Source organism: Thunnus thynnus, chromosome 1, assembly GCF_963924715.1.
Source record: "Thunnus thynnus chromosome 1, fThuThy2.1, whole genome shotgun sequence".
Taxonomy (NCBI): domain Eukaryota; kingdom Metazoa; phylum Chordata; class Actinopteri; order Scombriformes; family Scombridae; genus Thunnus; species Thunnus thynnus.
The window spans coordinates 9,341,994-9,364,863 of record NC_089517.1 but is presented as its reverse complement, the minus strand read 5'-3'; the positions used below and the strand labels follow the sequence as shown (position 1 = coordinate 9,364,863).

The 22,870-nt window shown below is 40.0% G+C and overlaps 2 protein-coding genes across 3 annotated transcripts in view; one reads left to right on the top strand and one right to left on the bottom strand.

Moving 5' to 3' along the window:
* The window catches only part of kcna4 (potassium voltage-gated channel, shaker-related subfamily, member 4), a 59,872-nt gene extending 52,733 nt beyond the window's left edge, over window positions 1-7,139 (bottom strand). The window contains exons 1-2 of one of the 2 annotated variants that reach the window (XM_067577691.1): window positions 2,805-7,139; window positions 1,896-2,699 (exon numbers count right to left, since the gene is read on the bottom strand). In XM_067577691.1, coding sequence (XP_067433792.1) covers window positions 4,223-6,325 — 2,103 coding nt within the window. In that variant the 5' untranslated portion in view covers window positions 6,326-7,139 and the 3' untranslated portion in view covers window positions 1,896-2,699; window positions 2,805-4,222. Of the gene's footprint in view, window positions 1-1,895; window positions 2,700-2,804 lie in introns of those variants that run through there. The other variant, XM_067577631.1, reaches the window with a different exon arrangement.
* An 11,650-nt stretch (window positions 7,140-18,789) lies between these two features.
* On the top strand, window positions 18,790-21,940 carry LOC137172891 (gonadotropin subunit beta-1). Its single transcript, XM_067577519.1, has 3 exons — window positions 18,790-19,079; window positions 20,681-20,864; window positions 21,673-21,940. The coding sequence occupies exons 2-3, from the start codon at window positions 20,706-20,708 to the stop codon at window positions 21,865-21,867; spliced, it is 354 nt and encodes a 117-aa protein (XP_067433620.1). The 5' UTR covers window positions 18,790-19,079; window positions 20,681-20,705; the 3' UTR covers window positions 21,868-21,940.
* The last annotated feature ends 930 nt before the right edge of the window (window positions 21,941-22,870 follow it).

Genomic DNA, 22,870 nt, shown 5'->3' with positions numbered 1-22,870 from the left:
GTTGTTGTCGCACGGTCTAAAGTCATCTTAAGTGTTGTAAATATTGATTCCTGCTTTCTATTATCTTAGGGAATAATTTGTCTTTCATGATGCATCATGAGTTACCCCAGGATCAAAGCCAATGGTTTCCAAAACATTACAAACAGAAAGGCTGCGTAACTCTATTTTTTTTTAAATATTAACAAACACACCTTCACTAGCACATATACAGTACAAACTAATAAAAGTTCTTCATCATAGGTTCCCAACCTGAGGATCAGAGCTCCCCAAGGGGTCACAAGATAAATTTGAAGGGTCACAATATGATTAGTGGTAAATAAGTGAGGAAAACATCTCTGCCACAGAAAGTCTGTTCATTTTTTCTAAGACATTTACTTTTTTATCAAACACTGAAGGGTTTTACCTCTTCAAGACTTTAATAATATTGATATGAAATCGTTTAACATCACTATTTAATTGAATTGCTCATACCTGATATGCAAGCTGTGATGAGGGCTTGCATTGAGACATTGCTTCACTTTAAAGGGTCACAAACAAAAAAAGGTTGAGAACCACTGTCATATTAGTTTTTTGCTGAGTCCAGGAGAATAAAATTCAAGGATAATGGCTGGAGGTCAAACTACCACCAGGGAGCTCACACTGTGTTCTGTACAGTACAGATGTGACTCTGACCACTGAAAACCTGAATCACCGCAATTCACTATTGTTTGTACTGTGTGCTAGAACGGAGCATTGTAAACATTTATCAATGAACAGTCCATCCTCAGGAGTGTAAGATTGTAGTATTGTCAATATCTCTTAGAGCTACAACTAATTACTGTTTATCAGTCGTTATCCAATCTGATTTTTGATCAATCAAACAATGATTAATCCCTATAATGTCACAAATATTGAAAAATGCACATCAGTAGCTCCCACAACCTAGATCTTCATTTCACAATTATACAAAACAGAAGAAGAGAAACTGGAGATGCTGGAACTGTTTGATGTCTTTACTGGAAATGATTCAAACTATTAACTGATTAGCAAAATTGTCGATGCACTGCCTGTTGATCAACTCGCCTCATTTATACTCTGCTCTTGCTATTATTACATAACAGTTTGACATTATGTACCGCACACTCACTTTCTTTCCACCTCTCCTTTATGTCCTTTGACAGGCATGGAATACCTTTTGAGAAATAACCATAAATAACTCACTTTGTCACATGGCCCGGCCATATGGTCTAAATCTGCACTACAAAGACTCACCGTGCACGTGACAATAGGATGCTCTGAATAGTCAAAACCATTCAGCGCTGTTCTGTGGCTCAGGATGATACGGGTTGTTTTCACAGTCAGCTCAGCAGCTACAGGCCTAAGAATATGCCTGACCCGCACACTTTGCTTAAAAAATGTTTTGGATTGCGCCTCTTGCCATAAGCCACATTATGTAAGTGCTAAGTGTGAGGTATCAAGAGGAGCTGGCCCCGTGCCAGGCTGGTGCTGTGCGTGCGTCGGGTTGTGGGTGCAGGTGTTGAAAATAGCGTGTATGAATAGTTCCCTTGAGGATATAAACACACAGAGCAATAAATTATTATACGCTGATGCAGAGATTATGTGCTGAGGAATGCTGAGAGGCACTGATAGAGTGAGTGACAGGGTGCGACATTTGGGTGCTTCAGATAGAGTTGTGATGCAGTCATAAGGCCTTAAGGTCATATTTGAAGGTACATAGTGTCTTTTGCTGCATTTTGTCAATACTCAGAACACTGTTAAGTACTGTCAAGGACATTTAACTTTGCTAAGAGCAACAGTTATAATGTTTTCTCAACTTTTTCTCCACACGTAATGCAGTTAAGGCCCAGAAACTTTTTGTACTGGTATTATTTATTTTGCATCTGTCTTTAAGACATCTAAAGACACATTTGAATAGAAATTTGGAACAAATACAGTTTTTCCACAAAAAAAGTTAAATCACCTAAAGATTCTTAAAACTTCTCCGCTTAACTACTGGACGCAAGATGTCTCCTCCTCCCTCAGTGTGTGTGTGCACTGGACGTTTCAAGTTTCCACATCACACTAGTGTAAGTTGCATACTGGCCCACAAACGCTTTAAACTGAGATTAAAGGTGAGCACAGAGAAACTTTCCACCTTCAGCAGATGACTGAAAACAGCCTTTTAGTGTTTAACTCTGCACATACATCATTCTGCACAGTGAAGCTCAAACATCCAACTGAAGGAACAAGAAGCAAAACACATTTTTTGAGTGGAGGGGGACTTTAAGGTTTTACTTGGCCATTAAATATCTACAGAACAACATGTGTAGACTTAAGCAGCAAAATGGTGTAACTTTTCACATTTTAAATAATAAAAGTAAAGGTTTAGGCTGATAAGCATATCGTGAAACAACATATTCTGACTTCTTCCTTATGCTACACCTGCTGTGGAAGGTGAGAATACTGTCAACAAGGTGAATGGACAGCAGAGACAAACAAAAACCCAGTGAACTAAAGTCAACTATATTTTCATTATTATGCATTTAAGACAATCCATGGACGCAGGTGAAACTTTGTGGGACTCTGACATTTTCAGAGTTATATGAAAATAGCTACTGTTGTCAGGTTTTAGCTTATGTACTCCATCTGTAAACTTTCCAGACACTCCATACATGAACCATCCTTAATGGAAAACCAGCAGCAGTCTGATCTGATGTCACCTAAGATGAGGTAATTGCGCCATTATTAATGAGCTTGTAATATCGTTGTATATTAGACCTGAGTTTGGTATCGAGGTGGTGCAGAAGAAACATGAACTTCATTACCATATTTTGACAGGAATGTCCGCCATTTTCGGCAAGCGTCCATCTAGAGTATTTTTACGCACTATTACGCGTGCGTAATAGCGCGTAATTCTTTGGTAGAGGGGACATCCAAGTGTTGAAAATAAATGATAAGATGGGAAATTATTAAATCAGCTGTATATCTGAAGATGGTGCGTCATGAGTGATGCATGTATCATCTTTGAGATAGACCCACATTTCCAAGAGTATTATTGGCTCCTTCGCATAAAATGGGGAGGACAAAGATCAGTATCAGAGGCAAACAGTAGGCTACATACCTTGGAAGACATCCACACCCCGGAGAAGCTCTGAGCTCGGAGATAATCATAGTCCTCTTGAGAAAAAAATATTTTTGTGCACGAAGTCCAGCGGACAGGAGAGGAAGTTGCTCGCAAACTCCCCCAAAAGGAGTTTCCACAAAAGTCATTTTTGCTATAGCTTTCCATCTGCGTCCGTGTAAAGGGATATTGTCATTTTGAGGTGACTTAAATGAAGCTGGGCAAAGTGTTGTCACTAAGGGTCCAAGCCTGTCCATACAAAACCTGGCGGGGGGAGTGGGGGGGGGGGCAAGTCATTTCTCCAGCCGTGTTTAACTCTGATGATTCCTGTGCTTAGCTTTCATGGTTGGTCAACACAAGTAATTCTAGCCCTGGTTTATGTGATTACTGCTAAATGCTGTGTCCTATCAGTGAGCTTTTTGTTGATATTAAGAGTTGGAACAGTAACAAATTGAGACTTTTATCTGTCTTAGGTTTTTCCTTTCTTGGAGTCCAATTTTTTTCTGGCAGCTTATGAAAGGGGTTATTAATATTCTTCGTTTTCTCTATTTGTTACTCATTCTTCAGCTAAGTGGTCAGAGGATGACAAGAATTATTGCCATTTGCATGGCCTACAGTTTCTGTCTCTGAAATAAAAAATTGCCAAACCCGCGCAAATTCTACATTAGTGCAAACAAATGTTAACTTTATTGCATAACAGCAAAACGATCATCCCTACCCTTTTTCTATTATTGACAGATGAAACTCATAAAGTGCGAATGCATAGCCTGTCTTATCTAGAATTTCGATTTTGTGTCAGATTTGGAAGCCCACACAGGTTATCAATAAAATACTCAACCCATTAGGCCAATATTGGTCATAATTGCTCCTAAGGGTTCAACAGTGTGGAGAGGATGTGAGAGAAACTATTGTTCTGAGATTGTAACCAGCCATGGGAGAGAATGAAACATTTAACCTGCCAAATGGTGACCAGTGAGTGTGTGTATGCATGTGTATGGGAGCTCTGACGCGTGCGTAAAACTTGTTTTAGGGTGACCACCTGCTGTTGGGCATACAGTATCTTTATAGGGAGTATTCTTCTTTAGAAAAAAAAGAAAGAAAAAAAAGAAACTCTACTTGTAATCACACGTCAGTCTGAATGGATTTTGAGTTAGTACTGTTTTTTCTGCTTATGTCTGTGCCGTTTCCTTTACTGGGGCTCTTGTCCAGCCCGCAAAGCGACTCCGTCACCCCTTCCTCCATCTCCATGTACTCCGCTTTATCACCCAGTGAGGAGCCCGAGGGCGAGCCTTTGAATTTCCTTAGAAAGTCTGGGAAATACGGACAGCCCGGTGGCATGCTCTCCACCACCGGTGTCTGGTCTTCGTTATCCGTCTCCCTGTGGTAAAAGTAGTTGAAGTTGGACACTATGACCGGCACCGGGAGCGCGATGGTTAACACACCTGCAATCGCGCAGAGAGAGCCCACTATCTTCCCACCGACAGTGATGGGCTTCATGTCTCCGTAGCCCACCGTGGTCATGGTCACCACCGCCCACCAGAAAGCGTCCGGGATGCTCGTGAACTGAGAGGTGGGCTCGTCCGCCTCGGCGAAGTACACCGCGCTGGAGAAAAGGATAACACCTATGACCAGGAAGAAAATGAGGAGGGCCAGCTCCCTCATGCTGGCGCGCAGGGTATGACCCAGGATCTGCAGCCCCTTGGAGTGCCTGGACAGTTTGAAGATGCGAAACACCCTGACCAGGCGGATTATTCTCAGGATGGCAAAGCTCATCGCCTGCTGCCCGTTGCCTTGGTGCTGCGCCAGGTCCGTGCCGAGAGTTATGAAATAAGGCAAAATGGATACAATGTCTATTGAGTTCATAATGTTTTTAAAGAAAGCCGGTTTGCTCGGACTCGCAAAGAAGCGGACTATAATCTCAAAGGAGAACCAGATGATGCAAACCGTCTCCACGATGAAAAACGGGTCGTTGAAAGGGGTAAATCCGTGGTCAGGTTGACTGGAGTTGTGTCGTGGCTGTAGGTACTCTTTTTCATCCCTGAACTCCGGCAGCGTCTCCAGGCAGAAAATGACAATAGAAATGACTATAACCAAGACTGACACGACTGCTATCCCCCTGGCAGGACTGGAGCTCTCCGGATACTCAAAAAGCAGCCAAATTTGGCGCTTGAACTCGTCCTCAGGCAGAGGTTTTTCCTCCTCTTTGACAAAACCCTCATCCTCCCGAAACTTGAGTATCGCCTCCTCCCCGAGTTCATAAAACTTCACCTCCTCGGAGAAGATGTCAAACGGGACGTTGACTGGTCTTTTCAACCGCCCCCCTGACTGGTAATAGTAAAGAATGGCGTCAAAACTTGGTCGGTTCCGGTCGAAGAAGTATTCGTTCCTCAGCGGGTCGAAGTACCTGATACGCTTGTCGGGGTCTCCCAGGAGAGTGTCCGGGAACTGAGTGAGAGTCTTGAGCTGAGTTTCAAACTTCAGACCCGACACGTTGATGACAACTCTCTCGCAGCAGCCGCACTCGCTGTAAACATTTTCGTATCCGGACTGAGGGCGCCTGTCAGTGATCGAGACGGTCTCCTCCTCATCATCCATGTTACACAGAAAACTCGACCTTTTGCTTCCCCGGTCCCCCTCCTCCTCCTCCTCTTCCTCGGCTCCCTCGGCCTCTTCCTCCTCTATCATGATGTCCTCCTCGGATCCGAGCAGCGCCAGCTCCGAGTGGCGCAGGTCCCCGCCGAGAGTCGTCCGGCTGCGTCTCCACCGTCCGACGCCGCGCTGCTTTTTCCGCTCTCTGAGAACCCTCTGCTGCTGCTCGGGCTCCTGCTGGTGCTGTGGCGGCTGCGAGGAGGAGGCGGAGGTGGAGGAGGAGGAGGGGCGCGAGGCGGTACCGCCGCTGCTGATGTTGGCGTTCGAGGAGGAGGCGGCGCGAGACTGATGCTGGCGGTTGTTAAGGAGATGAGCGCTCGAGGAGGAGGTGGAGGTGGACCCCCCAACGCCGCCGCCGCCGCCGCCGCCGCCACCGCCACCACCGCCGCCGCCACCGCCGCCGCCTCCTCCCTCCGCGCCGGATCCACCTTCGGCAGCGGCCGCTGCAGCCGCCGCTCTCGTATGGGCAACCTGGCGCTCCCTCTCGCGCTCCCTCTCCCGTGCGCGAGCTTGGGCATATCCGTAAGGCAGGTGACTATTGCACCCGCCGTCCGCACCCACCATGGCAAACTCCATTTTAAGTCAATGAGCGGTTCGGTCCGTGAGCGCTATAGTAACCGCCTCAGGGCGATGTGGATGCAGGCCAGAGGATAAAAGTTGCTGCTCAGCGCGCGCAGAGCGAGAAAATGAGGCATCAACCGGTTCGACCAATCAGTGCTGAATATGAGTCAGAATAACAAACACACCTCAATTAGGTCCATGTTGAGCGCAGTCCATGTGGTTACTTACATGATAGGAGATACTGATCAGCCTATCTTCCCGTTTAGACACAGGCCTCCAGTATTTTATGACATCATTACCATAACCAAAAAATGTAAGGGCCGGTGGCATAGCCTGTTACGCAGACGCTCTGTGTCCAACTTGCAGCGCCCCTTTATTTGTTCAGCATTATAAATCACCAAGTCAACAAGCGACACCAAAACAGTCTCTCCTTGGTTTCTCCGGTGCCCATCAGGTGGTTAATTTCTTCAGGACCAGGGCTTGCGCCCAAATGCGTCTTTTGATCCTCCATGGTCACTCCTGGTTGCCATTTTATGTGATGAGATAAAAAAAAAAAAAAAAAAAAAAAAAACTGGATCCTTGCTGTTATATTATGGAGCTCCGGTGAATCTGAATGACTTTATTCCTTTGACGCTCTCTGGAGCTGCGAGAAAAAGAGAAGACAAGAGAAAACAGCAGTTGGGTTAATGGCAAAAAATAAAATAAAAAATGATGTATTCATGTCCGTTGTTTTGGCGACGCTTTAGTCCAGGATATTACGCATCTTTTGCAATGTGAGGCAGTAAAACTTAATTGGGATTTTATTATTAGTATCATTGTTATTATTGAGTGGACGTTAATGTAGAATATTCGGAAATGAATGCATGGAAGACATTTATGTTTAGAACAGACATTACGCACGAAATTTTCAGCTCATTAAAATAGCCTCCCTTCATTCTGACATTCATACTTACATCTGAAAAGGGGGGCAAACGAAATTGCCTCAGCCCCCCTACAAACAAATCTGCTGGAGGAAGAGGAGGAGGTAGGCTAGGTGAGGATGCAGTTCTTCGCTTTTGCCCAAATTCCCGTCTTGATTTTGGGGGGTAATATCACTAATCCCTCGTCGTAACCAACCAGCGACCATATCATCCACTCTGTACATCCGTGCTCTGACGCACTCTGAGGAGGACACTTTTTGGCTGCGTCTCGACGTCTTGTCTCAATTCAACAGGATCTGTTGCCACTTCAGCCCCCGTTTCTGCTGCATCGCTCCTGGTACTGGCAGCAATAATGATCATTTAAGGAGAGTGGGAAAAAAAGAAGAAGAAGAAGAAGAAGAAGAAGAAGAAGAAGAAGAAGCAGGTGTGCAAGCAGCGAGTTGGCATCAATGACAGCTCCACACGGTCACGGCGAAAAGACGCGAGGGTGGGTAAAAGTTTACCTTCACGCAGGCGAGGGGAAATGGCCCCATGGTTAAGTCTGAGCATCACACATCTGTCTGTCTGCCGCTGTAGCCCTACCTATACTCCTGTATCCCTCCCATTGTGTGTGTGTGTGTGTGTGTGTGTGTGATGATGGAGAGCCTCGGTGAGAAAGTCGTCCGTGTACCGCAGCGCGTGCAGGCGGTGCTCGGTCCTCCCCCAGTGGATGCAGCCGGTCACTGCGCACCGTGCTGCAGTCTCACACCGGAGCCTCCTCTGCCCTTCATCATCAATGCTGGGTGGCAACCGGTGTCCTTACCCCCAAAAAAGTAATACATTACTCTCCATGTATTCCTAAAATAACGTCGCTACTTGTAACTCACCGGTAATAGAGCGTAAATGGTTGTTGCACGTGCAGTTTTTCAGTTAAATCCACCCTCCCAACACACCAAAACACTGTCTGTTTTTGTCCTGTTTTAGTTTTAGAAAAATATTCTGTAGAAAAATGTGGAGGCAGACTTTAGTAATGCTCATAAATCTGTATTGGACCCTTTTCAACATTATGCCATAATAAGATAACTGTAACCAAGAACATCCACACACAGTAAAGATTTCACCTGAACATGCACAAATAGATAAAGTTACCATCAAACATATTAAGTCCAGTGGATAATCAGACCTCAATGGTCAGTGAATTCAAAGTAATGAAGAAAATTGAGCCCACAAATACACTTTTTAGGCACTTCTATGCACCTAAACACAACAAACATAAAGCTTCTTTACTCATTACACAATATTTCTTCAAACCTCCATTATTAACTGTTTTGGACTTCATTTTGCATTAAAATCTTGATATTTCATCTTCTTATGTGAATAAACAGGGAAACTGTTAATATTTTAGTGCTATTTGATTAAGTAATGGGGAAACCGAAAGGTGAATGGCACCCGTTTCAAAAATTCATTAATTCTTTCATACATTTATAACCCTTTTCTGTGCAGTACAATCCTGGAATAGTTCAGCCAGTCGTTCCTGAAGCCCGAGAGAGAAGAAACCCTGGAATGTTAGGATGTAAAGTCAGCAGTTGCACCACAGTCAAGTAATGAGCTGTTACAATACAGCTGTTACACCACTGCAGTGGAAAACGATCTTTCACTAAACCCTGGTGGTATAAAACATTGCAGTATTAAGACGTGAGATATTAGAGGCAAACAGAACTTGTAAAATAATAATACCACCTTAGACATAACTAAACTAAAATCTGCATGTGATCCGATTACATTGGAAATGAAAGACTTTTTTTGTAAATATTCTTTTTTGCCAGCGGCATACAAAACATTTCCAAGTGTCGTTCCAGAGAAAAATGAATACTTCACTCTAGGGTTGTTAGGGATTTTTCTCTGAAAGGTACAAGCTGTAATTCCCATGTAAACAAAACAACCAAAATTCAAGTTGATTTTTCACTAGACAATCACTAAACTTAAGTTACTCACGACTTCTAATCTGTTGCAGGTTTGTTTACATCATTAATGTTTGTGAACACAGCGGAAAAAGTGGTGATTACTCCATAATTATCAGTTGACAAACAGACAAACTGCAGAATATGACTCATTAAGACAATCTCTTTAATTACAAATATGTCTGTTTCTATGGAAAATAAACCAGGATGGGGTCTGAGAAATGGTGCGTTTCTTAATTGGTAACTGCAGTATTTTCATTGACAGTGGCGCATTAACTCATTATTGTAATGAACATACAGCGGTGCAATATAATGCACAGTTACATTACCACCCACCACTGGCAGTAAGGTGTTTGCAATATGAGGGTGTCATGTCATAACCAGAAGCTCTGAGGTTCAGTCCAGAGGTTCAACCAGGAAATATGTGCCCCTAAACTCATTCTCATATGACCATTATCACAATTATCCACTCATGTTCAGTCCAAATGCAACATCACATTCCTCCTCTCTGTTCCACTTTGCCTCTGAAAACACAGCTGTTGTATCATATTTTTGCCAAAGTTTCAGCCAAATCTCTCTTGGTTCAGGTCCAGAGTTGGTGGGAAATAAAAATATAAAACATTCATAAATCTTCACTTCAGGATAACAGCAAGTCTTTTAGAGGCCAGACACTTAAGGGGCCCAGCCATCATCAGGTACCCGGTAAAATTACAACAGCAGAGAGACTGCAGTATCTGAGAAAGTGTCACCCAAAATGACAAAAACATAATGAACATATTGTAACTGCAATACCTAAGACAACAACAGCTTGATTCAGATAATTAAAAACTGTAGTGCTGCAATTCATAATTACAACTCATCATCTCACATTAAATGAGCTTATAAGAGGAACAGCAGAGGACTTTATTCTCTGAGTTCTTCATCTTTCACGATTTTTGAAATCAAGAATGACAACAGTCCCCGTCTCAGAGTGTTGCACAACAAGTCGTCTAATAAATGACTGTGCTCAGGTATTAATTAGTCAAACAATGCATTACTATTGAAAAAGCAATTAAGAATGTATTACTTTTTTGAATAATGAGTATTGAAAACCACAGACAAATCATTATAATGAATATTATGGTTATTTGTCATTAATGTACCTTCAATAGACCATACAGGTATAAGCCACAGCTTTATGACACTTCAAAAGACAAGCTTGTTTACACAGTTACTAATATGATTTTTTGATAGTGACCAGGCAATTGCAACATCAAAAGGTCTGTGCTAAAGACTGTAAAATATATAAAGAACTGTTGCAGAGTCTTTAAACAGTCTTTTAAGTAATGTAGCATATTTAATGCTGTAATATTGCTTCATAGGAGCAACTGTTTTGTGCACAGAGAGGCACATCTGTTGGGAAACCAGCTACACTGAGTTTTAAAATCCAGATATTTCAGCACCTGGCAAGGTAAATTTTGAGTCACTGTTCCTGATCAACCACTCTATTGCCACCACAGATTTATTTGGATCATTTTGCGCTATGAGGTAGAAGAGGTCTTATTCATCGCACCTTTGAAATCTCTCAGGTTTAATTTGATTGTGCAGATAATTGGTTTTTCTGCAGGTGCCACAGTAGGCCTGATGCTGTGATACTCAGCAGTTAGTAGATATATCCCCATCCAGTCCAGTCCATTTGGTTCAAACTATCCTTATGACTCAAACACTCTAATTAGGACAAGAACGGCCTGTTATTCCAGACTCTGAAATCACCAGATACAATATTCCTCTGAGGAATCATTCCCTGAGGTGCTTTTTAAACCTCTAGTTGTAATATTCCCAGAGGGATATTTTTTGGTTGCTTGTGCAGTCTCTTTCTAAAATGTATTACAAAATCACCTCTTTTTCATAAGAGGGAATCTAAAACAATATGTAAAATCCAATGCAGAGGCTTACGCTTGCTGACAGTGCAAATATCACTTACTGCTTCTTTTAAGTCTTTACAGTCATCTCTCTCTGTACTTCAGATAGTTACCTAAGACATTAGACGAGCTCTTTTTTAGTCTCCACACACATACACGCGCACGCACATGTACATCACGCACACTCACCCCTTGCACTTCATTGAGCTTCCGCCTCAGTCAGCACCAGGGGGAGATGTGAGGTCAGTAATAATAAGAGGTGATAGTGCGAGGATAGAGGGTGCCTCATTACAAACAAGTTCAGATGCACTTTGAATCAATGCCAGAGCTGCAAAACAGGTGCGTCTGTTGATAAAATCTTTATACTTCTTACAGGGTCACAAAAAGCAAAACTGATGTCTGTTAAATTAAATTTATTTGCAAGAAAAAAACATCTAAATGTCTAAGATGTAGTTAATAATAATAACTAGAGTCAGTAACCTTTATATTAAGAATGGATCACATGATTACTATGTGAAAGGTGTCGTTTGTTGTGATTAAATTACAGGAAATGTGGGATCACTCGACTCGACTCTGCAGTTCAGCATCCTTCTCTTTTCTATTAATATATATCATGATATAGTAAACGTGTGCAAAATCACATTTAGAATGATAAAATTGTCGTTCAGTGCAGTCAACTTTGTTCCAAAGTTTTAATGATGTCAAAAATTTTAAATGTGTAAAACAGAAACTTAAATAATTATTTATTTGATTCTGTTTAATTACAATTGAATCATTCTTTTTCTTCATTTGATTCAATCACTTTCGTGTACTCTTTCATATTTTTACACTAAATATGAGCTACAATTTACATCATACACGTTCCCTGATAGAAAAGAAGAAAATGTGATATTATCTGCCCCCTTCTCAAAATAATATCATAAGTGATCTATAATAGACGATCTATCTGCCAATATGCACACATCAAAACACTCATATATGACCAAAGATGGAAGACTAAATGTAAACATCAGTCATTTAGTTCATATTGTCTAAATAGTTTTCTGAAATTGATTAATAGTTGAACAACATTTGAGATGACATTGAAATACACATCTGCTTTAATGTAGTACACACATACTGGGTTTTAAAATACAATTTCCTTCCTGATCTTAACACAAACAACCTCTGTACATTTTCAGGCAATAACCTGTTTTTTCGTTCTATACAGAACTGAGTTTGTAATTCCACTAAATCTTTCAGTTTTATTTCCCTTGACTTGGTAACTAGTCAGACGTTTGAGCTTCACTGTGCAGAATGATGTATGAGCAGAGTTCGACACCCGAAAGTTGTTTTCACATTAATCTGCTGAAAGTGGAAAGTTTCTCTTTGCTCATTGAAAATCTGATTTTTTAGAGGCGGACCTATGAGCAGGATTTGTGGCATCACAACTAGTTTGGAAGCCAATCGTAGTCCAATATTTAATTTACACAAGTGTGATGTGGAAACTTGAAGCCTCCAGTGCACAAACACTGAGAACTGACTTTTCAGTGTCTTGTGTCCAGCAGTTAAACTTCTAAAATGAAATAAATTTGCATATTTATATATTCTGGAATTTTTAATGAGGGAGAAAGAGGAGATGTCATTTTAAGGAAGTAATTATCTTTTTTTTTTTTAGGAAAAGCTGTATCAGACACACATTATTGTTCCAAGCAGAGTATTTTTATATTACTTAAGGCATATCTGGAGGGGATCTTTAATTTGGTCAAGATAATTCTGTAAAAAGATAAAAAAATATGATCATATCATCACAAAACAACACCACTGAAAATCAGTAAACTATCATTTTGAATGATCACACAACCCTGCATTAACATATTATAAAATCAAAATATTTATAACAAATCCACATATGTTAGTAAAAATACCAACATTTTGATTTGGGCTATTTTCAGGGGTAGAAGTGACTCAGCAGATACTAGTACTTTACAAGAATAACGTGGACTAATGAGAAGCAGCACGGTTTAAAAGAACACAAAAAGTTAATTATAAGATATTTAAAAGTCAAAGAAACATAGAAATGCTGAGCAAAGAAATAAAACAATGGGCATGGAGTGAGATTAGATGAAAACAAAAAGAGAAAGTAGAGACCGAGAGAAAGAACCTTCAGCAGTCGATACTCTTACTTCGACGCTCCTGCACACATCACGGTCACCAAACAAAAGCCTCGCCCTTGGCGATGCTGTGGAGGCGTTTTTTGTTTTGACCCGATGAAAGGAGGGTGAAAACGTGAGTGGTTTCAGGGCCTCTGTGAGTGTGTTTGCATGCGACACAATGATTTTAAAGGAATAGCAGCAGATGCAGCGGCAGAGGAGGTGACGCTCTGCAGAACGGGAGGGCGAGGTGTGACTGAGCGGGTTTTTATGCATGCTGTCTGTCCTGTTATGGCAGTGTTTACGGTGTGTTGATGAAAAGCAAGGGCTGAGAGGAGCTCAAAACCAATGACCCATGACTCAAATCTGTGATGTCAGCAAGATGTACGGCTCGGAGCTGTTTTTATATGTGGTTTCATATAAAGCTTGTTTGAGCTTTTACACCCATAGGAGCTTCTTTTTTTTTTATAGTAGCGCTTAAAGTTATGAACCAGAAAATCATCTCGGGCACTGAAACCATCACCTCGTCCATCATTTCCAAATTGATTCCCAGTGGACATTAATGTGACATGACAGGGCAGGTCTTCTCTTCTGATGGCTGCAAAAAAAAGAAACGGGTACATCTTCTGATTGTTCTAAAGCTTCTTTTATTTTTGGGGTGGCAAGTTTAGTCGGCCAGTCCACCGCTTTAATCCAGACTGAAGTATCTCAACAACTATCGGATGGATTGCCATGAAACTTGGAGCACACATTCATGTCCTACGTTGGGAAAAAAGTAAAGCTCGCACACTTACTCCAAAGCCACCATTTTAATACAAATTACACAACATTTAGATCAAAGTTGGGTTTTTGTCAGGTCAAAATGTTTTAAAGAATGAATTCCACAGCAGTATATATACAACACTGTCCTGCAAAGAAAAACAACACAATAGGTCGTGATGTCAGTTGCCCAAAAATGACTGAATATAATTGCGTTTGAGTGACAGATGCAATCTAGAGGAAGTAGTAATTATGACCCGGAGCAGTGGCACAGTCCAGATGACATTTATAGCTATAAGGTGACATTTTTCCTCATTTGGGGGAGGAGGGGTGGATGGAGGTATTAATCCAACAGTGGACTTTGCCGCAGGAGACCGTCGTTCATTTCCTGTTTCAAAGTGTGTCACATTTTCCAACTATGATTTGTAACAGTTTTGGAAAGAACAGACAAAGGATGATCTGCTGATAGAGGCGCCAGATTAGAAAACCTACATGTTGTTCTGGAGTCACGTGGTCAAACAACATATTCGGTCGTTTAATTTGGAGGACTTGTTGATACATACACACACAGGCTGGCAGGCTCTATGTTGGCAGGTTGAATTAATCATCCAACCCGCCCAGGGTGATGCACATGTCACATCAATCAACAATTATTCCATCATCCAAAAAAAGTACAAAGATGACAAATCAAAATATCAATAATAGTCAAAAAATATCACTAGTTTGAGCTAGAGAAAAGGAGGACCTTAAAAAGTTTTACAAAAACATCATTGAGAATAAATATCAGCAGCAAAATCTCCACATATATGTATTATATTATTCTAATGACGTACACAAACATGTGTGTGTGGGTCTCATGATCAAGCCTATGAAGAGATAACGAGGTTATACGAAGTTACACTTTAATTAATCTGAATATGAATTTACAAAATGTGTTTTATCTCATATTATATTATATTATTGATTTAGATCTCTTGGTGTTAAAGTTTGAAGAGTAAAGAGAGAGAGTATTCATATCATCTCCTCTTCTCAGAGATCTAACATATCCAATTAAAAAGTGATTTTCTGCCAAAAAGTGATTCCTGTCTGCAGTATCCCTCGCAGCCTGTTAAAGCTGTATCACTCAGTTTATATATGTCTACAGCTACTTTTATCTGGATCAAACAGTCATAACGTGCAAATACACATAACTTAATGTCCGTGATAATAACCGAATAATCACAGTAGTGATCAAAGAAGTTTATAGCGTAATCAGGCATGACATTTATGGGATTATAGGCAATATTATACTAGTAGTTTCTGAAGTTTGTATGTGTTTGGTTTGTCTAATATCCTTGTTTAGGCCTATATTTGGAAACTAGACTGTAATTAATATGACTTATAGATGGGTTATATATAAAATAAAGAAATTATCTCTTTTGCAATTACTCTTATGACTCTGCGCTATTTTGCCTCCTCCGTGCCCTAGATTATAACCAATCCAGTCCTTTCTACCAGTTCAAATATATCTTAAGTGGCAGTAGGCCTTCAACCCATAAAAGGCACTTTTCCACTTGCCAAAAAGTGGTTCCAGCTCCTACCTTGGGACTGAAAGGTTGTTCCTGCCTCAAAATGACTTGATTTCATTCATGGGGGTGATATTTTACAGATTTTTAGCTTACCAAGCCCTTTTCCACCAGTTGAGATACCTTTAAAGGGCCAATACAACCCATAAAAAACAGTTTTCTACTTGCCAAAAAGTGATTCCAACTCCTGCCTTGGGACTGAAAGCTTGTTTCTGCCTCAAAATAACTTGATTTGATTCACGGGAGTTATATTTTAAAGATTATAGCTCACTCAGCCGTTTTACCAGTTGAAATACTTTTAAAGGGCCAATACAACCCATAAAATGCATTTTTCCACTTGCCAAAAAGTGATTCCAGCTCCTACCTTGGGACTGAAAGGTAAAGAGAAAGCACAGACGTTGCTGATGTTAAAAAAAATAAATATGTTAAGAAATAACTGTGGCTACTAAGTGAAGCAGAAACACAGTTTAAAAGGGAAGCCATAGAAGAATATTATAAAACCTGAAAAATATAACAAAAAAAAAAGGTTAATTCAAAGTAATTGGCGGCAAGACAGTACCTGCATAAGGCTGAACTGTTTTTTCAATCATGGTTTGGCTAAAATAAAAATTAAGTCATTTTGAAACAGAAACAACATTTCAGTCCCAAGGTAGAAGCTGGAATCATTTTTGGCAAGTGCATTTTATGGGTTGTATTGTCGTTTTAAAGATATTTCAACTGGTAAAAAGGACTGGGTGAGCTATAATCTTTAAATATAACCCCCATAAATGAAATCAAGTCATTATGAGGTAGAAACAACCTTTCAGTCCTGAGGTAGGAGCTGTAATCATTTTTTGGCAAGTGCAAGAGTTCATTTTATGGGTTGTATTGCCGCTTTAAAGATATTTCAACTGGTAAAAAGGACAGGGTGAGCTATAATCTTTAAAATATGATCCTCATGAATGAAATCAAGTCATTTTGAAGCAGAAACAACCTTTCGGTCCCAAAGTAGGAGCTGGAATCACTTTTTTGCAAGTGGAAAAATGCATTTTATGGGTTGTATTGGCCCTTTAAAGGTATTTCAACTGGTAAAAAAATGGGCTAGGTAAGCTATAACCTTTAAAATATCACCCCCATGAACGAAATCAAGTAATTTTGTGGCAGAAACAACCTTTCAGTCCCAAGGTAGGAGCTGGAATCACTTTTTGGCAAATGGAAAACTGCCCTTCATGGGTTGTAGGCCTATTTCCACTTTAAATATATTTAAACTCGTAAAAGGGACTGGATTGGTTATAACCAAGGGCACAGAGCAGGTATAGTGCAGAGTCATAACGGTAATAATCATTTCTTTGTTGTATATATAACCCATCCATAAATCATCTTAATTACAGTCTAGTTTCTAAATATGGGCCTAAACAAGGACATTAGGAAACACTGTCGACAGGTGTTGTCATAGGCTCCGCTGTAGCCTACTCCGTCGCTAGTGTTGCGGCTGTAAAAGGGTAGATAAATTGTTCTGAGCATCACACAACCACCGTGAAATGACTCATTTCACTATCAGAATTTGATTCGGTCCGATTACATTCGGAAAGTCTAGAGGAACGCACGATTAAATAATTTTATCCCCTTCAAGTTAGCAGAGAGCTAACCAGACATTCATTTATGTACAAGTTCTGCACTGCAAGTTTAACTGCCCTTTCCAGAGTCCACACTGAGTGTAAATAAGGTGCTTATGTAATTAGCATATAAATACAGTGCATGCATTCAGCTCCATACTTAATAAAGCAATTTTCGGTGCAGATGCGCTGATTTTAAGAGGAATTACCAGCTGTTATGCAGACTACTCAGAAAATGACTAATGATGCATTCTAACTCCGAATACAAGATTAATCATGACTTGTGTTCATTAAGGACAAAATGTATGCTAACAATGATGTATTTCAGCTCAGACTACCTAAGAGGACGAGGGTGACACTCCATAAAAGTCCTTGCCAGGCAGGTATAGCAGTTCAGCAGGATGTTGGGGAACCTGAGTCCCTGGTGGCTGCAAGGGCAGACGGAGCAGCAGTTGGATGAACCGTGGCTGCAGCCCAAGTAGTTATATTCTACTGTCACTGCAGACTGTCCAGGCTGTGGTGCAGTGCTTACTTTTTATTGAATGCAGCAGAATACAGAATTTCTCATAAACAGATAGCAGCAGACTTTCAGGACATTAGGCTACAACTGTATGAAACATAAGGGAGGCAATAAGTGGTGTAAAATAACTTAGTACATTTATTTAAGCATTGTACTTAAGCACAATTTTGATGTATTTGTTCTTTACTTGAGTATGTCAGTTGTGTGTTATTTTATTCTTCTACTCAGACAAATGATTTGATCATTTTACTTTTGATACTTGTAAGTACACACTTGCAGTCAGTATTATTTGTGCAGAGTGGCATTGCTATTTTTACTGTCAAGTCAATTATTTGAATACTCCTTCTATCACTGGATGCAACACTCAGTTGCACCTCATTAAACAAAAAAAGTGTCAGAGAAACATTGAAGTTGTAGATTTATCATTCACACAGATCAGGAACAATAAAGGGTTCCCTGCAGTCTTAAAAAGTTGATGCATATGTTTTTAGATCCTACACATGAGACAGCTTAAAGCCACTGTGTGAAAACTTCCGACTTTGGCGTCCTGTCATGGTGATATCAAACAAAAATACACCGTGGTGATATCTTTCTCTACAGTGTCTCGGTGTCTCTGGATATGACTATTGAGATGAATGGGCTGAGAGGAACACGGAGGCTGAAACCAAACTGCACCTGGATCGTCTCATTTTTCTGTGAGCAAAAACTGATGCTATCAGAATCATTTGAAAGATGATATAATCACATAAGAAAAGTGTATTTAAGTAGTTTGATCCCACTGAAATGCTCAATCGCATTTATCCATACCTTTAAAAACCTAATTAAAATTGATCTACCAATTGAATTTGGTTCTCAGGTGTGTTTATTCTATGGTAGAACAGCAGAAAATGACAGAAAAGCCACAAATCTTTGATACTTTTATCTCAGGAAAAGGTTCGATACGTCTCATTTAGTTTCAGAAGTGACAATGACGCGTGTTGTTATCGTTAACACGCTGGAAAAAGATAAAACTCTACAAATTATTGAGGATGGAACATAACAAATCAATTACTGATGCTTGTGTCAGTGTTTTCCATCTAACTGTGGGGGCTGATACTTGTTTATATTTCTGTGGTCCCTCTAAGCCTTTCACTCCTGTGATCTAAACCAGATTTCTGAAGATACCAACTCGCTCCTCCTCATGTGTAGGAGGGAAAGGCCTTGAGCCACGGGCCTTCCCTGATCTGTCGAGGGAAAAAAGACGGAGGATTTTGCTTTTTAAGTCTAAACAGTTAGGAAAAATAGCACCGAGCCGAGGCTGAATAGATTAAAAGGATTTAGGAGCGACCCTATTTAAGTTGGAGAGAGAGCAGTCGCAGGACGAGAGCTGTTACAGATGTTTAGACGCTAACAGGAGAAACAAGACGTGCAACTTCCAAAGCAAACAGATCTCTACAGGTACGTTTTTTGGTTAAAGATTTATGTACATCACATGCAAACTGCTGAATTATGATTCTGCTCTAAAGCGTCATAACATAACGGGAATATATAGAGACACTGTGAAATTGTCTCATATTAAGGTATATTTGTTAAAAAATGACATCTTTATGTATGTGCTGTGTCTGTAAAATTTAATCTCAAGGTGATATTTTAAATGTTTATGCCCCTGTAATGATGATGAAGATGTGAAGATGAAAGGAATTAAATTTTCATATATTTAAGAGCCTTTACATCAGCTGATCTGATTTACAGCTTTCAAAAAAACAACAACTTTGATGTAAAAAGTCTCTTGAAAATCATGTAAATGATAACTGAGAATGTACTTATCCCCTTTTTTAATCACTTTTTTCTGCTGGTATTGTTAAAGGATATTCAAACATGCACATTTTAATAGCATAGAGAGGACAGCATATTATTATGTTTGATCACCTCAGTTATTTAGTCTGGACAGTGATGTCTGACTATGAGATAGTTTACTTCCTATATACTCAGATCATTTGGGGTTTATTTATCTTTGAGATTTCTTCCATAATGGATTTGAGGTGCTCGCACCGCTAGAAATGCATTTTAAAAATTCAACAGAAACATCTCTTTACAAAAAATGTGTCCTTGTTACTTCGGATGATCCGCAGAACGCAGCATATTTTTCCTGAGCGTGAAAGTTCCTTCTTGACCTTGGGAACGGACAAAATCTTAACTCAATCTTAGCTGTGAGATGTGGTTGTAAACTACAGAAAAAAAAGCTAATAAGAGGACCTTGAGTTAAGATCATTTTGTCAATGTACTTCTTTTGTAAATATTACCGTCAACGAAAACTGTTCACAATAAAGTCTGTGGATTATCCAGAGTAACTGGGACATTGTTTCTAAAAAGACACATAACAGTTTTCAAATGTAATTTCTTAACGCTGTTTAATACCACAAACATAATTCCAGTCACCTTTGTTGTGTTGTGACGGCAGCAGAAATCTCTGTAGATACAACTGGAAGTGAGAAACGTGTTGATTTTGTAATTTAGAGGAACCAAACCTTTAAGTCCTGATAGGAACTGATAGGGTTTTATCAGTATTATTTATTTTTTTTCAGTTGATAGAGAGACTAGGGGAAAATATTTTGGTTATCCACTCTGAAAATTAAATTTGGCACGTTTATGTATTTATTTTTTAACAAAAACATATTTTGTTCATGATATATTTCATTAATAGATCATATTCTATTCTACAATACAGTACACTACAACAATGTAAAGCTTTGGTATAGAGATTTCCAGCTATTAGACACAAACAAGAGGTAATTTTGTTTTGTTCATGTATTAGCAGAGGGGAGGCACACTTACTTAAACTTAAACATGCTCTGTAGATCTAAACCCAGCATCATAAACTGGTCCCTGAGCCATAAAATCATCAAAAAGCTGGAAATAGTCTCTACGCGATCACACTGTGCCACACCTTGAACCACATCTATTTATTTGGATCCTGCAATGATACCCCCCCCCCCCCCCTTCAGATCCTCTGACATAGTTCAGTATCTGATGTGAGGTCTGATCCCCTCTTGTGGCAGGCGTCTGTGCTGCACCCAGCAGAGGATGCAGCTGGTTGTCATGGCAGCAGTGCTGGCGCTGGCGGGGGCGGGGCAGGGTTGCAGTTACGGCTGTCATCCAAAGAACATCAGCATCTCTGTGGAGAGCTGTGGCATCACCGAGTTCATACTCACCACCATATGTGAAGGACAGTGCTACCTCGAGGTGAAGTTAAAAAGTCAAAAACCTGTCGTCTAACTTGTTCGTTATGAGACATCATTTGCAAGTCTGTGCATTTATTCTGCTTGAGCTCATGTGCATCCTATGTTTGGCTGTAGTGTATAAAGTTGTTACAATCCAATATGTGTAGTATTAGTGTTTGGAAACAGTATTTATTATAAGGTCAGTTAAGGTTTAGGGAGTTTTTATGTTTAGTTGATTTCAATTAAGTTAAAGTCAAACAATACAAACAAGACAAGAAAACACAGTTAACTAGCTGACCACACATAAAGTTGACAAATCACTGGATTAAATGATAAATCAGTATGTTTTTGACCATGTAAATTACAGATATGTATGTAACTGATATTTTTCATTTTGTAAACTTCTCAGATGATCAAAATTGAAAATACAGATCAGAGGTGTGTTAAAAAAAAAGTTATTTGAATAAAGTTGTTGAGTAAAACCCAGAACCTCCTCAACTCCACGACATGGACTAAAAACATTTTTGTTTAGCAAAGTTAAATCAGTGAACCTGCTTCTTTTAACATGCCCCACATTTACTTTTGCATTTACACAAATTATTGAAGAAAATACACCTTCAATAGAACATAAACAATTATTTGATTTAGTAGTTGTCAAGTATTAATCCACATATTTGCAACAGTCTCCATTTGAGTCTGACGTCGTCTCTTTGTTGATTTTACTCTTTCATCATTTTTGGGAATCACAAAACACCTTCTCACATAAAGAACTGACTGAAGTGTGTGTGTGTGTGACGATCCTTCTGATAACGTTTTGCTGTTGATGACAGGATCCGGTCTACATCAGCCATGATGAACAGAAGATCTGTAATGGCGACTGGTCCTATGAGGTGAAACACATCGAAGGCTGTCCGGTGGGAGTCACCTACCCTGTGGCCAGAAACTGCGAGTGTACCACGTGTAACACAGGAAACACGTACTGCGGGCGCCTTCCCGGATACGTACCCAGCTGTCCATCCTTTTAAACAACCCCGTTGTCCCTCCGCATTGCTTTTGTGTCCCTTGTCTTGATATCAAAATAAACAGGTATCATTTAAAGGTTTTGGGGGTTTTGTTTTTCCTCATACATTATGTTTGACATTTGTTTTTTTCTTTATCTTAAAAATGCTGTAATAAAATCAATCACAGCGTAAAGCAAAAGGACAGCCTGTCAGTCAGTTAAATAATGCTGCAACAATTTATCAACACAGAGGACGCCATGAGTCAACGCAGAAGAAACTGTCTGTAGACGTAGCAGTGAGATAGCAGGATGACTTTTAAGTTAGAGAGGCCAACTGAAAGATTAAATGTCACACCAACATTTCCTCTTTTTTTTTTTTTCCTGACAAAGGTGACGGACCCCTAAAATTCAATTATCCTGCCATTCAGGTCATCCTATAAGAAAAAGAGCAGGCTCTGCCTCTTTTTGACAGGTGGAAATGAAAATATAGAGCCTGCGGTGTATCCAAAAACTCCCCTAAAGTGGCTGCTGATCAGTGTCTCTCTTCAGTAGGCAAATCTTTCTCTCATGAGATGTCTTAAAAATCCTATACCCCCCCCTTAAAACTGCAACTTTTTAAAAATACAAATATTGGCTACTCATCCCTCTTTAGTGGTTTTCAGACACAGTGTCTGACTGGCCTTGTTCATCAAGCTGCGTTAAGCTAAAGGAACTGCAAACAGCCCATACAGTCAGCAGCACAGACTTTATTCCATAAGCTGACTTTTCGGCATAAATGTACCTTCTTCAGAGCTTAAAAGACAAAAACGAATAACATCATATATATTATACAGTAAAGCTTCCGGCCATACTGTAAGTGGGAAAAAGTGCTGAACAAATGCTCACTAGATCTCATACCATCATAGAGAAAAGACTCAGAGAAACTCAGCTAATTGAGAAGAATATGGAATAAAAACTAAATCCAAGGAGACATTTAGCACCATTAAGTGAAATCACTACAGTCATGGAAGAATAGCTTAAAGAACTGA